The 22,265-nt window shown below is 40.8% G+C and overlaps 2 protein-coding genes across 5 annotated transcripts in view; both read right to left on the bottom strand.

Moving 5' to 3' along the window:
* GATAD2B (GATA zinc finger domain containing 2B) overlaps positions 1–22,265 on the bottom strand; it is a 66,374-nt gene that overhangs the window by 7,083 nt on the left and 37,026 nt on the right. The window contains exons 2-11 of one of the 4 annotated variants that reach the window (XM_036441727.2): positions 17,251–17,320; positions 8,061–8,396; positions 6,138–6,267; positions 5,465–5,596; positions 4,627–4,758; positions 4,088–4,258; positions 3,301–3,616; positions 1,814–2,016; positions 825–935; positions 556–673 (exon numbers count right to left, since the gene is read on the bottom strand). In XM_036441727.2, coding sequence (XP_036297620.1) covers positions 556–673; positions 825–935; positions 1,814–2,016; positions 3,301–3,616; positions 4,088–4,258; positions 4,627–4,758; positions 5,465–5,596; positions 6,138–6,267; positions 8,061–8,395 — 1,648 coding nt within the window. In that variant the 5' untranslated portion in view covers position 8,396; positions 17,251–17,320. The remainder of the gene's footprint in view (positions 1–555; positions 674–824; positions 936–1,813; positions 2,017–3,300; positions 3,617–4,087; positions 4,259–4,626; positions 4,759–5,464; positions 5,597–6,137; positions 6,268–8,060; positions 8,397–17,250; positions 17,321–22,265) is intronic. The other 3 variants (XM_036441726.2, XM_036441728.2, XM_036441729.2) reach the window with 3 other exon arrangements.
* LOC118721135 (40S ribosomal protein S23-like) lies at positions 13,158–13,682 on the bottom strand. Its single transcript, XM_036441781.2, has one exon. The coding sequence runs from the start codon at positions 13,636–13,638 to the stop codon at positions 13,207–13,209; it is 432 nt and encodes a 143-aa protein (XP_036297674.1). The 5' UTR covers positions 13,639–13,682; the 3' UTR covers positions 13,158–13,206.

Raw genomic sequence — 22,265 nt, 5'->3', positions numbered from 1 at the left:
TCCAAGTATCCATCAGTAGACGAGTAGATAAAAAAAGCTGTGGTACAGTGGAATACTATGCAGCAGTAAAAAAAAAACAAACAAAAAAAAAACGAATCTCTTACCCTTTAAGACAGCATGGAGGGACCTGGGGAGTATCACACTAAGTGAAATAAGTCAGTCAGAGGAAGACAAGTACAAGATAAACTGAAGAACAGAGTGAATCCAGAGGCATGGAAGCATGGAACAGAAGCAAAACCTCTGAGCAAAGGCTGGGGAGAGTCAGTGGGCTGGAGGTAATCAACCGAAGACCTTGTATGCATGTATGCACAACCCAATGGACATAGACAATAGGGTGGTGAAGGCCTAGGGTACGGAGGTAAGGGCGGGTGGAGGGGGTCAATGGGAAAAAAAAGGGAAGCATTGGGGAGCATATGTAATGCTTTCATTAATAAATATTTTTAAAAATTTGCCATATAAAAAAGAGGGAAGAAGGAACAATTTACTTAAAGGTGCTGCTATAGAATTGGGTACTAACCCACCCCTGAGAAAAGTTCTCAGATCAACTCTTCTTACCTGGCATCCCAAGGAGACCCCCTGGCACAGATAGCTGGGGTGCCTGTGCGAAGTTGGAAAGCATGGAACGGGCAGATGTGGGTATGCCACGCTGGAGGCTGCTTTGGGGCTGTGGAGCCTGCAACGATGAGGAGACAGTTCATCACAACTCTTTCATAGGGAAAGTTTAAGCGGGGGAGTAAGAACATGAGAGTGCAGGATTATGACTTCCCGAAGAAGGAAAAACCAGTTGGGATAAAGAGCTGACAAACCCTGAGATAATTCCTCACCTGCCGAAGTGTATGATGTCTCATTATGGTCTCTTGTTTACTGACACTGGACACAGCTGGAGCCGTAGTGGGGGAGAGGGCTGCCTGCTGCTGTAATCGCTGTTCAATTTCCTGTTGGGAGTCATCAGGTCAAATTGGGCAGGACAGCACCCAATTTCCTAACCAGAAAACCTAGAGGTCTTATTTCTATTGCTGCCAGCTAGTTGAAGGGATATAAAAAAGGCCAGAGTTTGGTGGGGTACGATGCTGGGGCACAATGCACTAAGATATTAGGGTACAAGTAGCCAGCATGTTTCACTGACTAAGGGGCCCCTCCCTCCTGGAAAGTTGGCTTTCAGAAGCTGGCTGGGTAGTGGTGATGAGCTGACCTATTAATTAGCTGACCTAAGGTTGATGAGTTACTGGGATTTTATTTTTTGATTCCTAACATTTTCCAGAGGTTCTGGAAAGGGTCTGATGGGGAAAAGAATATGAGTGAGTTTCCCAACACATACTCCCCTCTTCAAGATAGAGTCATTTTACTGATTCTTTAGGTGGTATTCACACTCTAGCCCCACTAGTCTTCGCTGGGCTAGTTTATATCTATTCTTTCCATTGTCATTTCTTCGTCAAATATGGACTGCAGATAATTACTTCTCTCAAAGAGATTTCCAAATACAAACCCCTCCCATTAAAATCCATTTGTGTGAGGAGGAAACAAAGTTGAGAAGAAATTTCTTAAGTGCTATTAGGGAAAGGCAAGTCTCAAGTCATTATATATCACTCACTGTGCTCTTATCTAATCAGAAATAATCAAATGGAAGTGGGAAAAAGAATGGTTAAGTAGGAAAAAGGGGAACCAAAGCCTCCAGGTTTTAGGAACTTCAATCCAGAAACCTAGACCACCAGGACTGTGAGGATCACATAGATAGCTTCTCTAATTTAGAAGTAATTATCTTTAGGGACAACCCAACCTAGACAAGTTGCTGGTGAGAAGTCATAATTCTCACCTGTTCCTGCTGTAGGGCTTTAACAAAAGCGTTCTTCAGCCGGTTGGTGTGTTCAGCTTTTAGAGCTTTCTTCTGGTTGGAGGTCATACATTGCTCACACAGAATCTTACCATTCTTCTCTTGCTTCCAGTGAGGGGTGAAATCTGTGCGGCACTGGGCACAAACAAAGGGTTCGACCCGCAGAAGTGAGGCACAGCTTTTGCCTAGATGCCAACAAGAATAATAATCAGTGGTTTCACATTTCCTATCTTGTTTCTCTTCATCAAAGGAATCTTTTTCCAGGAGTTTACTTTCCTGAATTAAGAAAGAGACTCTACAAAAATAATACTCTACAAAATACTTTATTTCCTTTGATTGTAACAGCATAACTTCAGTGAATTCAGATAGATTTCGTTTGCTCCTTTGTAAATGGGAATGGTACTAAGAAACATAGTTCCTAAATAACAAAACTGGCATAAGAACCCGTCTTCTGATTTCTTATTACCATTTTAAAAAGTGCCAATTTAGATTCAAAGGACTCCAGCTAACTCAGCCAACACTTTTGCTTCTTAGCATCACTTTACCTCAGATTGCATTTATCCTTGTCACGTGTTTATAACTTTTAGTTATTAGTGTCTAAATGACTCACTTTATGATCTATTTCTAGCCAATATTGAGCCCTTCTGACACTTTACTGTCAGGTATTCCCCTAAACTTGTATGTTTAGAAATTCAGGCTTAATTACTTCATGACAGGGACTGAATATAATAATGTAGCACAATGCCCATAATCACTGATATTAAAAATAAGTGTTGTAGCCTGGCCAACTTGGCTCTGTGGTTGAGCGTGGACCATGAGCCAGGAGGTCACAGTTTGATTCTAGGTCATGGCACACGCCTGATTGCAGGCTCAATCCCCAGTGAGGGGACGTGCAGGAAGCAGCTGATCAATGATTTTCTCTCATTATTGATGTTTCTATCTCTTTCTCCCTTCTTCTCTGAAATCAATTAAAAAAAAAAAAAAAAAAGTACAACTCAACAACAAAAAACAATTTAACTTAAAAAATAAGTGTTCTAGCTGGGACCGGTTTGGCTCAATGGATGGAGCGTCGGCTTGGGGACTGAAGGGTCCTGGGTTCGATTCTGGTCAAGGGCATGTGCCTTGGTTGCGGGCATATCCCCAGTAGGGGGTGTGCAAGAGGCAGCTGATCGATGACTCTCTCTCATCGATGTTTCTGACTCTCTGTCTCTCTCCCTTCCTCTCTGAACAAAATCAATAAAATATATATATTTTTTAAAAATTTAAAAAAAGTGTTCTAGACATCGAATTATGCTAGGCACCATTTAAAAACAATACACTGCAAAAATATACAAGAGACACAAATTACACTATAGTAAGAAGAGGTTATTTGATATCACACAATATCCTGATACTCTGCTTATGTCAACCAAGCTTGGCAACCTCTTGCTTAGATAAAAAGACTGATTAGAGAGAAAAAAAAGTCTTACCTTGACTGTCGATAACACTTTGTACGACTTCTTCCAAGCCTACCATGTAGATGAACTCGCTGTTAGCTGCACTAGGCAGAAAATGAAGCAAGGGAGCAGGAGGTTTAGGAGGTGGAATCTCCAGGAGTGTCTTTTCCAGCTGTTTGCGAAGAGCCAATTTGGCTGCAGCCTGTGAGTTGGCAGCATCGGTCATGGTGCTGGGGCTGGGAAGTGGTGAGGACACTCTGTTCACGGTCCCTGGCTGGATATGGGAGGCAAGATTCATATAGATGGCCGAGGATGTTGTGCGCTGACAGGGAACAGAAGAACTTGACTGCTGGAATAGATTTAGTATAGGTTCAGTGATGATATATGGGAGAAAGGACCAATTCTTGTTTTTGTGGCAGAGAACATTATTTGATCTTAGTTTAGACTACCTAGCTTCCCCCAACTAAGAAAAAGACAGGAGGTGTCTAATTTCTTCATTGAAAAGAAACTACAGGACATAGGAAAGAAAAATGATAGTGACTGAGCTAGAACTGCTAAGGGAAAAATAAAAATATTCCCTAGAGACTTTTTTTCTAGATAATTTTAATTTATTATGCTCTACTGTATAATCTCTTTTCTCCACCTCTACTTTCATATAATTCCCTCAATGCTTCCACTTTTTGGGATAGTTGTCCAAGTCCCATAAAAATTATCCTTGTTGTCTTAGTTTCTCTCAGTCCAAAAATGTAAAACCTACAGTTCTTTCAACAGGGAAAGCAAATAAAAGATTTCTGTGTAACCACATAGGGCTCTCTCTTACCGGTTGGTAATTGATGGCAGGATTTATATTGGGTGTTGTGGTGCGTACAAGGCCAGGCTTAGGCGGGCCGCGCTGACCCTGTAGCTGGGCTGGGTTTGGTGCAATAACACGCTGAGACATCAACATGTGTGGGAGGGTGGTATTGGTTGCTGAACGGATGACACTATGACCCTGAAAGGGAAGAAGAGGAAAAGAACTAGTCATAGGTGATAAAATGCTCCACAAAATGTTAACGGGAAGACATTGTTTATAATACATAGCTAAGTAGAAATATAGAATAAGTCTACTATCACTGTAAACCCTTATTAGTCACTAGAAATTCCCTGGCCTTTTTTTAAATTTTTTATTTTATTTTTATAAGCTACCTAACCCTACAAACTAAAAACCTTCTCTAGAGAAGAAAAACTAGAGTGGAAAGATGAGGGTTATTCATCCTACTGTAGATTAAATCAGGCCATAAAGGACCAACAGGATTGCCTGAAGTAATTCCACCTGTTTCATGGCCCTCTGACAGTAAGATCCCACTATGGGTCACATACCTGTAATGTTCTTAAATTCTGAGGTTCAACCCCCTGGGCCCCAGGCCGGGAGGGAAGCTTGGAAAGGCCCTGCTGACCAACATGAGCAGGAGATGGCTGAACAATAGATGCTGCATTCTGTACAATTGGAGTCTGGGAAAGAGAATAGAAAATGAGACAGTTATAAAAGGCTAAAGAGGTATAAATTTGGTACACTTCTATACTGCCCCGTCCCCCAATTTTTATTGATTTCAGAGAGAAAGGGAGAGGGAGAGAGATCTAGAAACATCAATGATGAGAATCAGCAATCAGCTGATTCCTGCACACCCCCTACTGAGGATCCAGCCCACAACCCAGGCATGTGCCTTGACTGGGAATTGAATCGTGACTTCCTGGTTCATAGATCAATGCTCAACAAATTGAGCCACAGTGGCAAGGTGGTACACTTCTACACTTTATTATTATCTAATATATTTTATTGATATTTTACAGAGAGGAAGAGAGAGGGATAGGGAGTTAGAAACATCAATGAGAAAGAGTCATAGATCAGCTGCCTCTTGCATACCTCCCACTGGGGATGTGCCTGCAACCCAGGTACATGCCCTTGACCGGAATCAAACCCGGGACCTTTCAGTCCGCAGGCCGACGCTCTATCCACTGAGCCAAACCGGTTTCGGCCACTTCTACACTTAAACTATTGTCAGTGTGAAGCTCCCACTGACCAGGAGGGAAAATGAAGGGGGTGGGGGGAACAAGATTTTGTTGATAAACGAATGCTTAACATAAAAAAAATCTACCTGGGGCAGCCCATTCTCAATCCAGTTTTCCCCCCCAATCCCTTATTTCTAGGGCACATTACCTTTTGAACCACGTTCTCTTTCTGTAGCTGACTCTGTCTCAGTTTCTTTAACAGCACTAGTCGAGCTTCTTCCAATCGCAGCTCATCCCTCAGTTGCTTGATGAGCTGCTGCCGTTCCTCAATGCCTTTCCCCTAAGGAAACATGGAGACTATCATCTATGGTAGCAGGTGCCCAGAGTCCCTTCCTGCAAGATGATCCCTTCTTTTAGGTCTGAAACCTTCATCTTCCACAAGAAGCAAAAGTGGTGATGGGATTATCTTTGTGTTCTTGGGTCTGGCGAGCACAGGGGTGGTGTCAGGAGCCTCTCCCGCCTCTGCTGCAGGCTGGAGGTGAGGAGTAGGCTGGCAGTAAGGAGCGAGGGGTCCCAGACTGCAAGAGGGATGTCTGACTGCCAGCTTACCTGATCCCTCGCCCCCCGCCCTCCACAGGCGGACATCCCCTGAGGAGTACTGACTGTAAGAGGGTGAAGGCCAGGCTGAGGGACCTCACCCCCCCATCCCCAGTACACGAATCTCATGCACCAGGCCTCTAGTCATTTATAAAGCATCATCAATGGTAGTTATTTTGACCTAACAAGTAACTATAAAAATAGCAGAACTGGGATACTTACAAAATTAAAGAGAATAGAAGAAGAAAAACATTTCTGTCATTTAAAAAAATTTTTTTTTTTACCTTAAACATCTCTAGGTTGGCTGCTTTGAGTCTTTCTTCCATTCGGGAGCTGGAACGGGGACTGGAAGCCTCATTATCAGATAAAACGATGATGTCTGGGGAGGGAGTTAGCCTTCCTCGGTCTGGCTCACTAAGACAGAAAGAAAAAAAAAAATTAAGGTATGTCCAACAGTGAAAGCTCACAGAAAAGTTTTTGAAACTTCAAGGGAACTTAGGTCTGTCCCAATTTACACAGGGGAAGACAGAGAACTCAAATTGTAGGATAAAGAAGACACTAGAATGTAAGTGATGATGAAACCTGAACGAAAGTACTTTTCCTTTCTAAATTCCTTACAAAGGATGCAGAGACAAAGACACAGATTTCAGAAATGGAAATAAGAGTGTTCTCATCACACTGAGTAAATTAAAATTCTAAATGTTCTCCCTATACCTCTCTCTCCTCTGGGTTGTTTCATTAGTAGGAGCAAGAAGAAAATGGCTGGTTTGACAGGTGAAGAAGGGTTTAAGGCAGGAAAGCCTAGATGCCCACACCAGGTACAGCTAATATGTTGCTAAGGAGATAGCTCATTATACCAATAACATGGTCCTGGCTATCTGAGGATCTATAAGAAAGGAGGTTATATCACAACTCCATGATAATCTTATCCTGTCAAGAGTTAAGGCAAAAGAAGGTACTGTTCTCATTGGCTTGAGGGAATGGACAATGCCAAATACGTCTATGGCCTTCTGGAGGACTGACACTACAGATGTAAATATATATGGAATTTGCATCTATTTGCCAGAGTTCTGCTTAGTATCTTTCTTCAGAAAGAAACTATCTAGAAATAAATTTGAAATCTAAGTGTTCCACACTGGTTCTCCAGGAGCTTATTTATTATATATATATTTTTCAATATATACTTTGATTTTTTACAGAGAGGAAGAGAGAGAGTCAGAAACATCGATGAGAGAGAAACATCAGCTGCCTCCTGCACTCCTTCTACTGGGGATGTGTCTGCAACCAAGGTACATGCCCTTGACTAGAATTGAACGTTTCAGTATGCAGGCCAATGCTCTATCCACTGAGCCAAACTGGTTAGGGCTCCTGGAGCTTATTTATTAAACAAAACTCTAGTTTTGATCTTTATGGGGCTAGCCTTGAAAGAATCTACTTGTGTCTGGCCAGCATAGCTCAGTAGTTGAGCATCAACCTAAGAACTAAAAGGTCACAGCTCAATTCCTGGTCAGGGCACATGCCCAGGCTTTGGACTCCATCCCCAGTGGGGGGCATGCTGGAGGCAGCTGATCAATGATTCTCTATTCATTGATGTTTCTATCTCTTCCTCCCTCTCCTTTAAAATCAATTATATATATTTTTTTTATTTTTTTTATTTTTTTAAAAAGAATCCTACTTATTTCTCTAAGATGATGAAGAATGGCATTTCCCACTTATTCCTTAAGACCCTGAGCTCTTCACTGTAGTTTGAAGTACATAAATCTAAGCAATATGTTCTTACGTCTTATTTAAACATTAACTCAAACTCTTAATACACACAGATCAATCGAGGTTTCTCCCTTCCACTCTTTAAATAAATAAAAACACATTGGGGGGAAGACTTTTTTAAAAATAATTTTTGAAAATGTTTTTGTTTACTTATTGGTTTTTAGAGAGAGAAGAGTGGGAGAGAGAAAAATGGATCCTGAATGTGCCCCAATTAGAGATATAACCAGCAACCTAGATATGTCCCTGAATGGGAATTGAATCTCAGACCCTTTGGTCCATGGGAAGACACTCCAATTGAGCCACACCGGCCGGGGCGGGGCGGGGTAGGGGGGGGGGGGATTATATGTAAAACACCCTCCTCTCGCTGGAATTCATTCTATTTTCATAGGCTTAATTTATGAGAAAACCCTATACCTAGAGACAGCTGAACCAAGCCATACCTCCGTCTAGCACTCATATCCACAGGCTCATCATTGATATTTTCTTTGCCTGGCCTTCCAGCAATCCTATTGTCTCCATGAGGCCTGAGATTCCCATTGAGTTTCTCTTCATAGCCCTTGACACCACTGCCATCCTGTTTGGTGGGTAACTCATGAGACACCTCAAGATTTGCCAAATCCTTCCGTTTGAGCAATGCCAACATTTTCAGACGTTCCATGGCTTCATGCCCCTCCATTTTGAGTCGCTTGGCCAGGACATCATCTCGTTCATCTGCTGGGTCCAAGCTCCGTTTCAATAAATTCAGGCGAAGAGCATCTTCTGTCATTCTATCCATCCTGTGGAAAGAAAAATACAAGTGAGATCAGAATAAAATCCCATAAATAGTCCATAAGGAAAGAAGGTGGGGTGGTAAAGGTATTAAGAATCATCATAAACACATAAATGGAGGCTTAAAGTTAACTCAGCTAACCTGTCCTATATCTTCCTAGAAACTAAAGAAACCACAAATACTCTCCAGTCAATTAGGTCCTTACTATAGAGATATCTGAAACCAAACACTACATTCATCTGGATAGTCTATTAAGAGCCTATGTCTCTCAAAAAAGACACATTCCTTTGTGTCAGATCATTTAACTCATACCAAATTTGCCTACTGGAAAACTCTTATGGGAAGTTCTTCAGGTCACATATGCATTATCTTGAATTGGGTCTACCTTATAAAGGGAGAAATATGAAAAAGATGAATTAGACAAAGATCATCTATCAGGAAGCTGCAGATGTCTCAATATAGCAAGATCAGAGGTGCCTGCTGTTATTTGCACTTAATGCTATAGATACAGATTCAAAATCTTTTTTATTTATTTATTTATATTTTATTGATTTTATACAGAGAGGAAGGGAGAGAGACAGAGAGTTTGAAACATCGATGAGAGAGAGTCATCGACCAGCTGCCTCCTGCACACCCCCCACAGGGGATATGCCCGCAGCCAAGGTACATGCCCTTGACCGGAATCGAACCCGGGACCCTTCAGTCCCCAAGCCGATGCTCTATCCACTGAGCCAAACCGGTCCGGGCTCAAAATCTTTTAAAAAATATATATTTTATTGATTTTTCACAGAGAGGAAGCGAGAGGGATAGAAAGCTAGAAACATCGACCAGCTGCCTCCTGCACAACCCCTACTGGGGATGTACCCACAACCAATGTACATGCCCTTGACTGGAATCGAGCCTGGGACCTTTCAGTCCGCAGACCGACGCTCTACCACTGAGCCAAACTGGTTTTGACCAGATTCAAAATCTTAAAATACTTGGCTCTGCTTAATGAAAGACTGTAAGTCCCAACTTTATGTACTCACAGCCATGCCTGCCTCAAAATCCAAAGAAGCAGGAATAAAACTTGGAAACATTATGCTAAGTAAAGAACATAGGACAAATATTTTATGGCTCCACTTATTTGAGGTACCTAGAATAGGCAAATTCACAGAAACAAAAAATAGAACAGAGGCTTGAGTTGGAGAGAAGGGGAGTGAGCAGTTATTATTTGTGGAAACAGAGTCTCAGTCTAGGATGACGAAAAAGTTCTTAAAATAGATAATAGTTAAAGGAGATAAAAGACTTGTTCTTGGAAAACTACAGGACATTGAAAAAAGAGATAGAGAAAGACAGAAACAAGTGTTCATGGATTGGTAAAATTAACATAATTAAAATATCCATACTACTCAAGGCAATCTACAGATTCTAATGCAATTCCTATTAAAATACCAACAGCAAGCATGGAACAGTGTGTGGAACCTCAGAGGGAAGGTGGGAGAGAGTGGGTGTGTGGGAGGAAATCAACCAAAGACCTTGTATACATATATGGTATGCATAACCCATGGGCACAGACAATAAGAAGCTGAAGACCTAGAGTGGGGGTTTGGGGCAGGGGCAGGGCAGGCTAAAGGGATCAATAGGGGGGGGGGGGGGGGAAAGACATATGTAATACTTTCAACAATAAAGATTTATAAAAAAAAAAGAAAAGAAAGAAAGAAATGTAGAAAGTCCACCACACCATACACAATAAATTCAAAATGGATAAAGGACTTAAATGTAAATTGTGAAATCATAAAAATCCCAGAAGAAACCATAGGCAGCAAAATTTCAGACATCTCCATAGCAATATGTTTATGGATACATCTTCTAGGGCAAAGAAAATAAGAAGAAAATTAAAAATTGGAACAATGTCAAAAGAAAAAGCTTCTGCACAACAAAAGAAACCATCAACAAAATGAAAAGGGAGCCCACTGTATGGGAGAATGTATTTGGCAATGATTTATTTGATAAAGGATTAATATCCAAAACACATAAGGAAACAATACAACTTAACAAAAGAATTTTTTAACATGAAAAAAAAGCTCAAAGTCACTGATCATCAGAGAGATGCAATTGAAACAATGAAATATCATCTCACACCTATCAGAATGGTAACATCAATCCTTTATAATAAAGAGCTAATATATTAATTAGACCAGTGACCTTCAGGATGAAGCCGAGGCTGTGAGGGCCGAGCCCCTTGCACAGATTTTGTGCATCGGACCTGTAGCATATAATAAAAGGCTAATACGCAAATTGTCCCCACAGGCAGGAGTTCAAACCACCAGGAGTTAGACCTGTGCTGACCACCATGAGATGGCGTGGAACGTGTGGGCGTGGGCAATGCGGTGCTGGCAGCGAGCGGCAGTGGAGGTGCTGCCAGCCCTGATGGGCCCTGACGAGAGCGGGACCTCAGCAAGATGGTGGAGCAGGTGAGCGGGCGGCACCAGGCCACCACAGGTGTGAAGGGAGGCCCCGGCCAGCAGCCGCTAGGGATCCTACCTATGCACAAGTACTGTGCACTGGCCTCTAGTAAATCAGTAAGTGACAAGTGCTATAAGAATGTGGAAAAAAGGGAACCTTAGCCTAGTACACTGCTGGTGGGAATGCAGACTGATGCAGCAATTATGGAAAACAGTATGGAGTTTTCTCAAAATATTAAATATGGGACTGCCATTTGACCCAGTAATCCCACTTTTAGGAATATATCCCAAGAAACCCGACACCAATCATAAAGAATGAATGCACCCCTACATTCATAGCAGCACAGTTTTCAATAGCTAAGATCTGGAAATAATCCAAGTGTCCATTAGCAGATGAGTGGGTTAAAAGACCTATGATACATTTACACCATGGAATACTATGCAGCAGTAAAAAAGGATCCCTTACTCTTTAAGACAGCATAGAAAGACCTGGAGAGTACTATGCTAAGCAAAATAAGCCAGTCAGAAAAAGACAAGTATCACATGATCACACTCATATGTGGAATGTGATGAACAAAATAGATCCAGAAACATGAAAGCATGGAATGGACTGTGGACACAGTAGGAGCCATGCAAGAGGCAATCGATGGATGTTTCACTTTCACATCAGTATTTCTCTCTCTCTCTCTCAAAACCAATTTTAAAATCTTAAAAAAATATATATTGCCGAAACCGGTTTGGCTCAGTGGATAGAGTGTCATCTGCAGACTGAAGGGTCCCAGGTTCGGTTCCGGTCAGGGGCATGTACATTGGTTTCCAGCACGTCCCTGCTGGGGGGTGTGCGGGAGGAGGCTGACTGATGTGTCTCTCTCATCAATGTTTCTGGCTCTCTATCCTTCTCCCTTCCTCTCTGTAAAAAATCAATAAAAATATACTTTAAAAAAAATATATATATATATATTAATTGGAATTATATACAGTATTTAACTTTGGGATTTTTTTCACGCATCATAATTTTCTTGAGATTCAACCAAATTGTTGCTTGTATTGATAATTTGATCCTTTTTATTGCTGAATAATCATCCCATGGTGTGGATGTACCACAATTACCTGTTGAAGGACAACTGAATTTTTTTCTAGTTTTTTTGCTATAACAAAGCTACTACATTCATATACAAGTTTTTGGAGGAACATACGTCTTCATTTATCTGGGATAAATGCCCAATAGTATGACTGCTGAGTCACATAGCAAATGAATGTTTAGTTTTATAAGAAACTGCCAATCTGCTCCCCAGAGCAGTTATATCATCATATATTTCCAATTTCTTCATATCCTCACTAGCATTTTGGTGCTATCATTATTGTTTTTTATTTTGTTTTTAATCGTCACCCAAGGAGTGAGGATAGCTTTTCCATAGATTTTTTTTAGAGAGTAGAAGGGCAGAGGAAGAGAGAAACATTGATGTGAGAGAGACATATTAATTAGCTGCCTCCCACACACACCTGGTCCTGCAACCCAGATACGTGCTTTTGAACAAGAAATGGACCCATAACCCTCCAGTGCACAGGCTGACACACTACCACTCAACCACACTGGCTAGGGCTGACATTTTTTATTTAAGCCATTCTGATAGGTGTGTTGTGGTATTTCACTGTGGTTTTAATTTGCATTTCCCTAGTGGCTAATGATGTTGAATATCCTTTTTTATGTGTTTATTGCCATCTGTAAATCTTCCTTTGTGAAACTTGTCTTTTGCCTATTTTCTAATTGAACTGTTTGTTTGTTTTTTACTTACTGTAGAGTTTTGAGAGTTCTTTACGTATTTTAGACATTAGTCATTTGTCATACATGTGGCTTCCTAATTTATTTTCAGTGAAATTAAACATTACAGATACAGTTGAAGCACCCGTGTAACTTTACCCCCAAACTATTCTTTACTCTCTCTCCTCCCTCTCTTCCCAAAATTCATTATGATGAATTTATTATCATTCTCATATTTTTTAAATCCTCACCCAAGGATATTTTTTCATTGATTTTAGAAAGAGTGGAAGAGAGAGGGAAAGACAGAAATATCGATGTAAGAGAAACATACTAACTGGTTACCTCCTGCATGAGCCCTAACCAGGGCCCGGGCCAGGGAGGAGCCTGCAACCGAGGTACGTGCCCTTGACTGGAATTGAACCCAGGACCCTTTGGTCTGTAGGCCAATGCTCTATCCACTGAGCCAAACCAGATAGGGCTCTCATCAATATTTTATAATGTTTATTTCGTATGTATGTATCCATAGTATAGTTTGTATACATTTATTTATTTTATTTTATTTTTTTTAGGCATATGAAAATTTATTACTGTGATTTCACCATCAAAACTTAGGATCTTGGTCTTTCCTTCTTGCCTTTGTACAAGGCCAAGAGAGACACATTGGCTACTTTGACAACCTTAAAGCGAACTCCAGGAATGTCACCAACAGCATGACCTTTGCGACCAAATCCAGCAACCAGAACTTCGTCATTTTCCTCAATGAAATTCAAACAACCATCATTGGGTACAAAGGCTGTGATTTTTTTGCCGTTTTTGATCAGCTGGACTCTGACACACTTCCTGATAGCGGAATTTGGCTGTTTGGCTTCAACCCCTACTTTTTCCAGCACGATCCCCTTTGCATGGGAGGCGCCACCGAAAGGGTTGGCCTTCAGGGCCGTGCCCAAATGGGCCTTCTTGTACTGCTTGTCATGCCACTTCTGATCCCGCCCGTGGCTGCGGAGCTTCCGGGCAGTTCGGAGACCGCGACACTTGCCCATCCTGCCGGCGCCACGGGCCTGAGCGAAAGAGCTGTATACATTTATTAATTGTATTTTTTAAAGTAGCACTTGGCCTAGCCGATGTCACTCAATGGTCAAGTGTGGACCTATGAACCAGGAGGTCACAGTTCAATTCCTGGTCAGGGCACATGCCCAGGGTTGTGGGCTCGATCCCCAGTAGGGGCGTGCAGGAGGCAATCAATCAATGATTCTCACTGATCTTTCTATCTCTCCCTCTCCCTTCCTCTCTGAAATAAATTTAAAAATATACTTTAAAAAGCAAAATTAAGTAACATATACTAGAGCTGCTTTTTAAAAATATATATTATTTTATTGATTTATGAGAGGAAGGGAACGGGAGAAAGAGATAGAAATATCAATGAAAAGAGAGAATCATTGATTAGCAGCCTCCTGCACACCCGACACTGGAGATCCAGCTCTGTAACCTGGGCATGCGTCCTGACCAGGAATTGAACAGTGGCCTCCTGCTTCACAGGTCGACACTCAACCACTGAGCCATGCCAGCTGGGCTCATTTTGCTTTTCAATGTTAAGTTTTTATAGTATTTAAAATTTACCTAAATAAATGAGGCCCTAGTAAAATCCTCACCTGAGGACATGCTTAGAGAGAAAAAAACATGGATGTGAGAAACATCAATCAATTGCCTTCCGTGAGCACCCTGACTGGGGATCAAACCCGCAACCCAGGTACGTACCCTAACCAGGAGTCAAACAGGCCACCTTTTGGTGCATGGGATGACACTCAACCAACCAAGCCACCTGGCCAGGCTAATTAATTTGTTTTAACGGCTGTGTAGGATTCCACAGCAAAAACAAAAAAACAAAACAACAAAAAAACAATTTAATAATCCATTCTCCAGTTCAACACTTTTTAGGTATCAATTTGTAGATGTTAAAAGCAATGCTGCTATTTCTACTTCTGGCCAAGATGTTGTGACACAGGTTGGATTTACCTTCCCACCTGAAGCAGTAATAAAACCAGACAAAATACATGAAACAAGGGTCTCAAGACACTGGACACTAAGCACAAAGGACAATGATCCCAGAGGAATAAGAGACAATGGGATGAGCTCCACAACTGCCCTAACTTATTGCCTTAGAAGAGTTTCTAGGACATAGTGTGGGGGAAGTGAGAGGGAGCCAGGCAGACTCCTGAGTTAAAGAGATGGATGAGGGTACAGTGCGATAAAGGCAGCTATGCTTCAAAAAGGACAGAGTACCATAGAAGTGAGAATACAGAAAGGTGGATATAATTTAAAATGACAGATAATAAGTGTTAAAGGCGCATGTAGAGAAATTGGAATCTTCATACACTGCTGATGGGAATGGAAAAGAGCTGGAAGTTACTCATGAGGTTAAACACAGTTAAAACACAACCCAGCAGTTCCACTGCTAGACATTATATATACCCAAGAGAACTGAAAACATCATCTCCACACAAAAATTTGTACACAATGTTCATAGCAGCATTATTGATTATAGCTAAAAAGTGGAAACCACCCAAATGTTTACCAACTGATAATTAAACAAATGTACATCTATAAAATGAAATACTGTACAGCTATAAAAAGGAATTTAGTGCCCTGGCCAGGTAGCTCAGTTGGTTGGAATGTCGTCCCAATACACCAACATTGTGGTTTTGATGGTCAGGGCACATGCAGGAGTCAACCAATAAATGCATGAATGGGTGTAACAATAAAAACTGATGTCTCTCTCTCTCCCTCTACATTCTTCTCTCTCAGAAAATCAATAATAATAAAAAGGAATGAAGTACTGATATGATACAACATAGATGAAACTTGAAAACATTAAGCTAAGCGAAGCAAGCCAGTCATAAAAGTTAATATATTGTATGATTCCATTTATATGAAAAGTCCAGAAAAGGCTTGGAGTAGAATGGAAACAAAGTAGATAAGTGGTTTCCTAGGGTTAAGGAGAGAGGAATACGGAGTAACTGCTAACAGGCAGGGGGTTTCTTTTTAGGGTGATGAAAATGTTCTAATTTTAGATTATGGTGATAGTTGCACAATTTTGAATATACTAAAACCATTGAATTGTATACTTTAAATGGGTAAATTTAGGATATGTGAAATATGTTTCAATAAAGATGTTAAAGCACTGGCAGGGGTGACTTAGTTGGCTGATAAGTATTTCATTTAATTCTCAAGAACATTCCTATGAAGTCCACATTATCCCCATCCTTTCAGAAAGAAATAACTAAGACTCAGAAAAAAATAAACCTACTCAAGGTCACAAAATAAATAGGAGAGTCATGATTAAAACCTAGGTCTAATTCCAATGCCCAGGACACCCCCCTTTCCACCACACCAAGGATGGTTAAGTAGGTTTCAACTCTCATACCAACTTCATTTTATTGATGGTCACCTATAACATTCTGTTTTATCAGGAAACACTTTTACTCAATTATTGTCAACCATAGGTTCCACATATGAAAACAGCAGCACACATATAAACCAAGTATTTACCATATCCATCTATAATAGTAAAAGTATAATATGCTAATTAGATTAGACATCTTTCCAGAAGCCAGGGGCTGCAACCACAGGATCAAGGCAGCCGCCATGGCTGGTTGTGAGGGAGGCTAAGGCCTACTCTTGAATGAATTTTGTGCACCGGGCCTCTAGTATATTATCATAATCAGACTAATAAATCTGAATTAGGCCTACGCCCTGGGAGGGTAACCATATTTTTGTACTTTGAGGAAACAAGAGCTGGGAAGTGGACATGGCAGTGAAACAGCAATCATCTACAAACCTTAGGAAAATCTCACAAATGTCTTTGGCCTCGTGAAAATTTCTTCCAAATATCCCTCAAGAATGTTCATAGCCCTAGCCAGTTTGGCTCAGTGGATAGAACATCAACCTGTCGACTGAAGAGTCCTGGGTTCAATTTCAGTCAAGGGCATATACCTTGGTTGCAGACTCAATCCTGGCCATGGTGCAGGAGGCAACGAACAGATGTGTCTTTCACATGGATGTGTCAATCTGTCTTTCCTCTTCCCTTCTACCCTCTTAAAAAAAAATGTTCATAGCTCTGTATAGCACTAAATTAGTCATATTAGAGAAGGGAGAATGTTATAAATAGCAGCCTCGCTAGGTATTTATTCCATAGTAGGCCTAATGAAGTTTTTCTAATGCCAATTCATGCATGTGACAATCATACCAATAAATTCTATCTAAGCAGTGCTTCAGAGATGAGTAGCCTCATGCCCTCTACTTATAACTGTGTACAGCTGAATGAATGTCCATTTGTCTCCCACCAAAGTGGAAGCAAGTTACACTTCCAGGTCGTGGCAAAGATCACAGAGCAATGGTCCTGTTCTGTACATCAGATGGCCGAGCAAATGAGATATCTGAGCTCCTTCCAAGCTACCTAGTGCTTCCCACTGCCAATCATTTCCAGCAATTAACTCTGCAACCTATTTCAGTTCCTAAAGAAACTCTCACACACACAAACCAAACTGCAAAACCAATTCTTCAAGTGGGGCTAAAAGCCCCTAAGGGAAAACAAAATGGTTATAGAACAAGTTTTATCTTAAATGCTAAAAGAGTGAAATTATCTCCAAATGTACCATTTTATTGGATCATCTTAGAGGTTGCTTCTACACAGTCCTACAGGTAGCAATCTCTGGAATTCAGCAACTGGTGGAATAGAAAAGGGTATGGATAAGGACTTGATAAGAATATGTATCAATGTGAATACTTAAGCTCTATTAATTTCTCATTAAGAAATTTAGATAACATGGAACAAAAAGAAACCACTCTGATCTCTGCATAAGATAGAAACATGCAGGACATACAGATCCTAAAGTATATGCTTATTATATTACACTAGAGTAGGGGTGTCAAACTCAATCAGAGAAGGGGCCAAAATCTAAAATCCAGCCTAAATCGCGGGCCGAATGGTTTACTGAACAGTCATAAACTGTCATTGTGATGGAAACGCAGCAGAGTGCAGTGATGACAGCGTGGTGCGGGCCACATTGCAAGGCCTGGCGGGACGGATTTGGCCCGCTGGCCTTGTGTTTGACACATGTGCACTAGAGGCCCGGTGCACAGATTTGTGCACCGATGAGGTCCCTCGGCCTGGCCTATGACCTCTCGGCAATCTGGTGTCAGACTGCCGGTTTCAACCCAATCCTTGCAGGCCAGGCCTCTAGTATGCATATAACTGGTTCTCAACCTTTCTAATGCCACAACCCTTTAATACAGTTCCTCATGTTGTGGTGACCCCCAACCATAAAATTATTTTTGTTGCTAATTGTAATTTTGCTATGTAAATATCTGTGTTTTCCGATGGTCTTAGGAGATCCTGCTAGAGGTTCTTCCTGCCCTCCCATCCCTTCCCTCTGAGATTATCAGTCTGTTCCATGTTTCCATGCCTGTGTGTTAAGCATCTGGCCCTTGGTGGTCAGTGTATGTCACAGATACTGGACAAACAATCTCTTAGACTTTTATATATAATAGATTATTTCTGGCAAGATTATGAACCAGAGGTTAGAAATAAGTTTGGCAGACCTGGCTGGTGTGGATCAGTTGGTTTGAGTGTCATCCAATACACCAGAAGGTCGCCGGTTTGATTCCCAATCAGGGCACATGCCCGGGTTGCTGGCAGATTGTTGCTGGCTCAGAAGGCAGCCGATCATTGATGTTTCTCTCTCCCTCTCCCTTCCTCTCGAAAATCAATAAAAACATATTTTTTAAAACAAGAAAAAAGGCCCAGCTGGTGTTGCTCATGGTGGAGTGTTGACCTATGAACCAGGAAGTCACAGTTCAATTCTCGGTCAGGGCACACGCTCAGGTTTCAGGTTTGATCCCAAGTAGGATGTGTGCAGGAAGCAGCTGATCAATGATTCTTTCTTATCATTAATGTTTCTATCTCTCTCTCCCTTCCTCTCTGAAATCAATAAAAATATTTAAAAAAAACAATAATATACTAATGACCAATTAATACATGAAAAGATGCTCAATGACACTAGTCATCAGAGCTACAAATCAAAACCACAATGGCCTGGCTAGAATGGCTCAGTGGTTGAGCATCAACCTATGAACCCTCTCTCTCTCTTCCTCTTTTTTTTTTTTTTTTTAATATACTTTATTGATTTTTTACAGAGAGTAATGGAGAGGGATAGAGAGCTAGAAACATCGATGAGAGAGAAACATCAACCAGCTGCCTCCTGCACACCCCCTACTGGAGATGTGCCTGCAACTAATGTACATGCCCTTGACCGGAATTGAACCCGGAACCTCTCAGTCTGCAGGCCGATGCTCTATCCACTGAGCCACACCGGTTTCGGCTCTCCCTTCCTCTTGAAATCAATAAAAATATATTTAAAAACACACACACAATAAGATAGCGATTCACACCCTCTATAATCAAAAAGAAAATAACAAGTGTTGACAAGGTTGTGAAAAGAGTAGAACCCTAGTATATTGCTAGTGGGAGTGTAAAATGGTACAGCTGCTTTGGAAAATGGTTTGATGGTTCCTCAAAAAGTTGGAATAATCAAAAACAGAGAATTATCCTATGACCCAAGAATTCCAATCATAGATAAATATCCAAAAGAATTGAAAATAGGTATTCAAACAAAGACTTGTACAAAAATGTTCCTGGTAGCATTATTTACAATAGCAAAAAAGGTAGAAACCCAAATGTCCACCAACTGATGAAAGGATAAGCAAAATGTGACATACAGTAAGTCCTCACTTAACAACATCAATAAGTTCTTGGAACCTGCAACTGTAAAAAAATGTTTCTTATTGATTTTAGAGAGAGATAGGAAGGGAGGGAGAAAGAGGTAGAGAGAGAGAGAGAGAGAGAGAGAGAGAGAGAGAGAGAGAGAGAGAGAGAGAGAGAGAGAGAAACTTTGATTTGTTGCTCCATTTATTTATGCATTCATTGGTTGATTCTTGTAATGTGCCTAGACTGGGGATCAAACCCACAACCTTGGCATACTGGAATGGCACTCCAACCAACTGATCTACTCAGCCAGAGCAGGAAACTGCAATTTTATAATGAAACCCATTTGCCATAGGCTAATTGGTATAAACTTAAGTTTCTAATGCATGTTTTTGGTCACAAAACATTACCAAACTTCTAAATTAAGACTGAGATAAATGAGCTATCTATATTTTTAAAAGATTAATAAAAATAAGATAATTATTTTCCAACCTGCTTATTCCAATTCAGGATTGAGAGTGGCCAGAGCTTATTCCCGCAGCTCAGGGCGCAAGTGGGAGCCAACCACCCCGGACAGAATGCCCTTACATTGTAGCAAGTATTCACACCCATACTCAAATTGAGATAATTCAAATACACCAATTAACCTAACTGGCATTGCAATTCTACTTAATACATAGAAACAAACACAGGGAAGCAGCTAAAATGGGGAGACAAAGAAACATGTCACAAATGAAAGAATAGCAGAATTCTCCTAGGGAAAAAAAGAAATCTAAATGAAATGGAAGCAAGCAAACTACCAGACACATAGTTCAAAACAATGGTTATAAGGTTAACTCAAGGATCGTAATGAAGCTCCAAGGGACTTAGTGAGACTTGCAAGGATCTTAGTGAGAAGATCAATGACATGTTAAAGGACTAGTCAGAAATTAAGCATACATGAACTAAACTAACTTTACAGGAAGTCAACAGTAAAATAGAGGATTCTGAGAATCAAATCAACGATTTGGAATATGAGGAAACAAAAAGCACCCAATCAGAAAAGAAAAAAGAAAAAAGCATCCAAAAATATGAAGATAGTATTAAGAGCATCTGGGACAACTTCAAGTGTACCAACATTCGCATTGTGGCAGCGCCAAAATTAGAAAAAGAGAGAGCAAGATAAATGACAGCCCTAGTCAGTTCGGCTCAGTGGATAGCAACGGCCTGCAAACCAAAGGTTCTGGGTTCGATTCCAGTCAAGGACCTTGGTTGCAGACTCCTCCCTGGCCTGGGCCCTGGTCAGGGCTCTAGCAGGCAGCAACCAATCAATGTTTCTCTTACATCGATGTTTCTTTCTGTCTTTCCCTCTCTTTTTCCACTTTCCCTAAAAATCAATGGAAAAATATCCTCGGGTAAGGATTAACTACAACAAAAAGAAAAAATGACAGGAAACTTCCCTTACCTGGTAAAAGAAGTAGACTTACAGTCCAGGAAGCGCAAAGAGCCCCACACAATAGGAACTCAAAGAGGTCCACACCAAGACACATCATAATTAAAATGCCAAGGGTTAGCCCTAGCCAATTTTGCTCAGTGGACAGAGTGTCAGTCTGCAGACTGAAGGATCCTAGAGTCAATTCCAGTCAAGGACACATGCCCAGATTGTGGTCTTGATTCCCAGTAGGGGGAGTGCAGGAGGCAGCCGATAGATGACTCTATCTAATCATTGATGTTTCTCTCTCTCTCTCCTCTTTCCTCTCTGAAATCAATAAAAATACATAATTTCTTAAAATGCCAAGGGTTAAAGACAAAGAGAGAATCTCAAAAGCAGAAAAGCAATTACCTACAAGGGAGTGCCCACATAAGAGTAAGCTGATTTCTGAACAGAAACTTTGCAGGACAAAAGGGAGTAGCAAAAAATATTCAAAGTGATGAGTAGCAAGAACCTACAACCAAAATTACTCTACCCAGCAAAGCTATCATTTAGAATTGAAGGTCAGATTAAGAGTTTCACAGACAAGAAAAAGCTAAAGGAGTTCATCACCACTAGTTCACAGTATTACATGAAATGTTGAAGGATATTTTTTTTTAAATATATATTTTATTGATTTTTTACAGAGAGGAAGGGAGAGAGATAGTTAGAAACATCAATAAGCTGCCTCTTGGGGATATGCCTTCTACTGGGATATGCCCGAAACCAAGGTACATGCCCTTGACCGGAATCGAACTTGGGACCTTTCAGTACGCAGACCGACGCTCTATCCACTGAGCCAAACTGGTTTCAGCTGAAGAATATTGTTTAAGAGGAGGAAGAGGAAGAGATAAAAAATATTAACAATAGCCGAAACCGGTTTGGCTCAGTGGTAGAGCATCGGTCCGTGGACTGAAAGGTCCCAGGTTCGATTCCAGTTAAGGGCATGTACAGTGGCTGCAAGTTGGTCAATGTTTCTCTTTCATCAACGTTTCTGGCTCTCTATCTCTCTCCCTTCCTCTCTGTAAAAAAAAAAAAAAAAATCAATAAAATATATATTTTTAAAAAATATTTACAATAAAATGGTAATAAATATATATCAACAATTTCATCTAAAAATAAATGAACAAGCAATCTAATGAAAATAAACTGAGGGATAAAACAGAACCAGAGGCATGGAAACATGAAACAGACTGATGAATCTCAGAAGGGAGGAGGGAAGGGGCAGAGAGAGATTAATGAAATACCTTATTGCATATATGCATTACCTATAGACACAGACAATAGGTGGTGAAAGCCTAAGGTGGGGCGGGAATTGGGTAGAAGGGGGCAATGAGGGGATGGGGAAGACATATGTAATACTCTCAACAATAAAGATTTATTTTTAAATTGCATTTATTAACATCACCATTAATCGCACTGGGAAAGTAAGTTCTGGGAAGCTGTCAAACTCATGG

This window comes from Pipistrellus kuhlii, unplaced genomic scaffold (genome assembly GCF_014108245.1).
Source record: "Pipistrellus kuhlii isolate mPipKuh1 unplaced genomic scaffold, mPipKuh1.p scaffold_m20_p_18, whole genome shotgun sequence".
Classification (NCBI taxonomy): domain Eukaryota; kingdom Metazoa; phylum Chordata; class Mammalia; order Chiroptera; family Vespertilionidae; genus Pipistrellus; species Pipistrellus kuhlii.
This window is presented reverse-complemented; position numbering and strand designations above follow the sequence as displayed.

What these genes read in the sequence shown, in the direction of transcription:
- LOC118721135 (XM_036441781.2), bottom strand. Translation starts at nt 13,638, where the DNA reads ATGGGCAAGTGTCGCGGTCTCCGAACTGCCCGGAAGCTCCGCAGCCAC.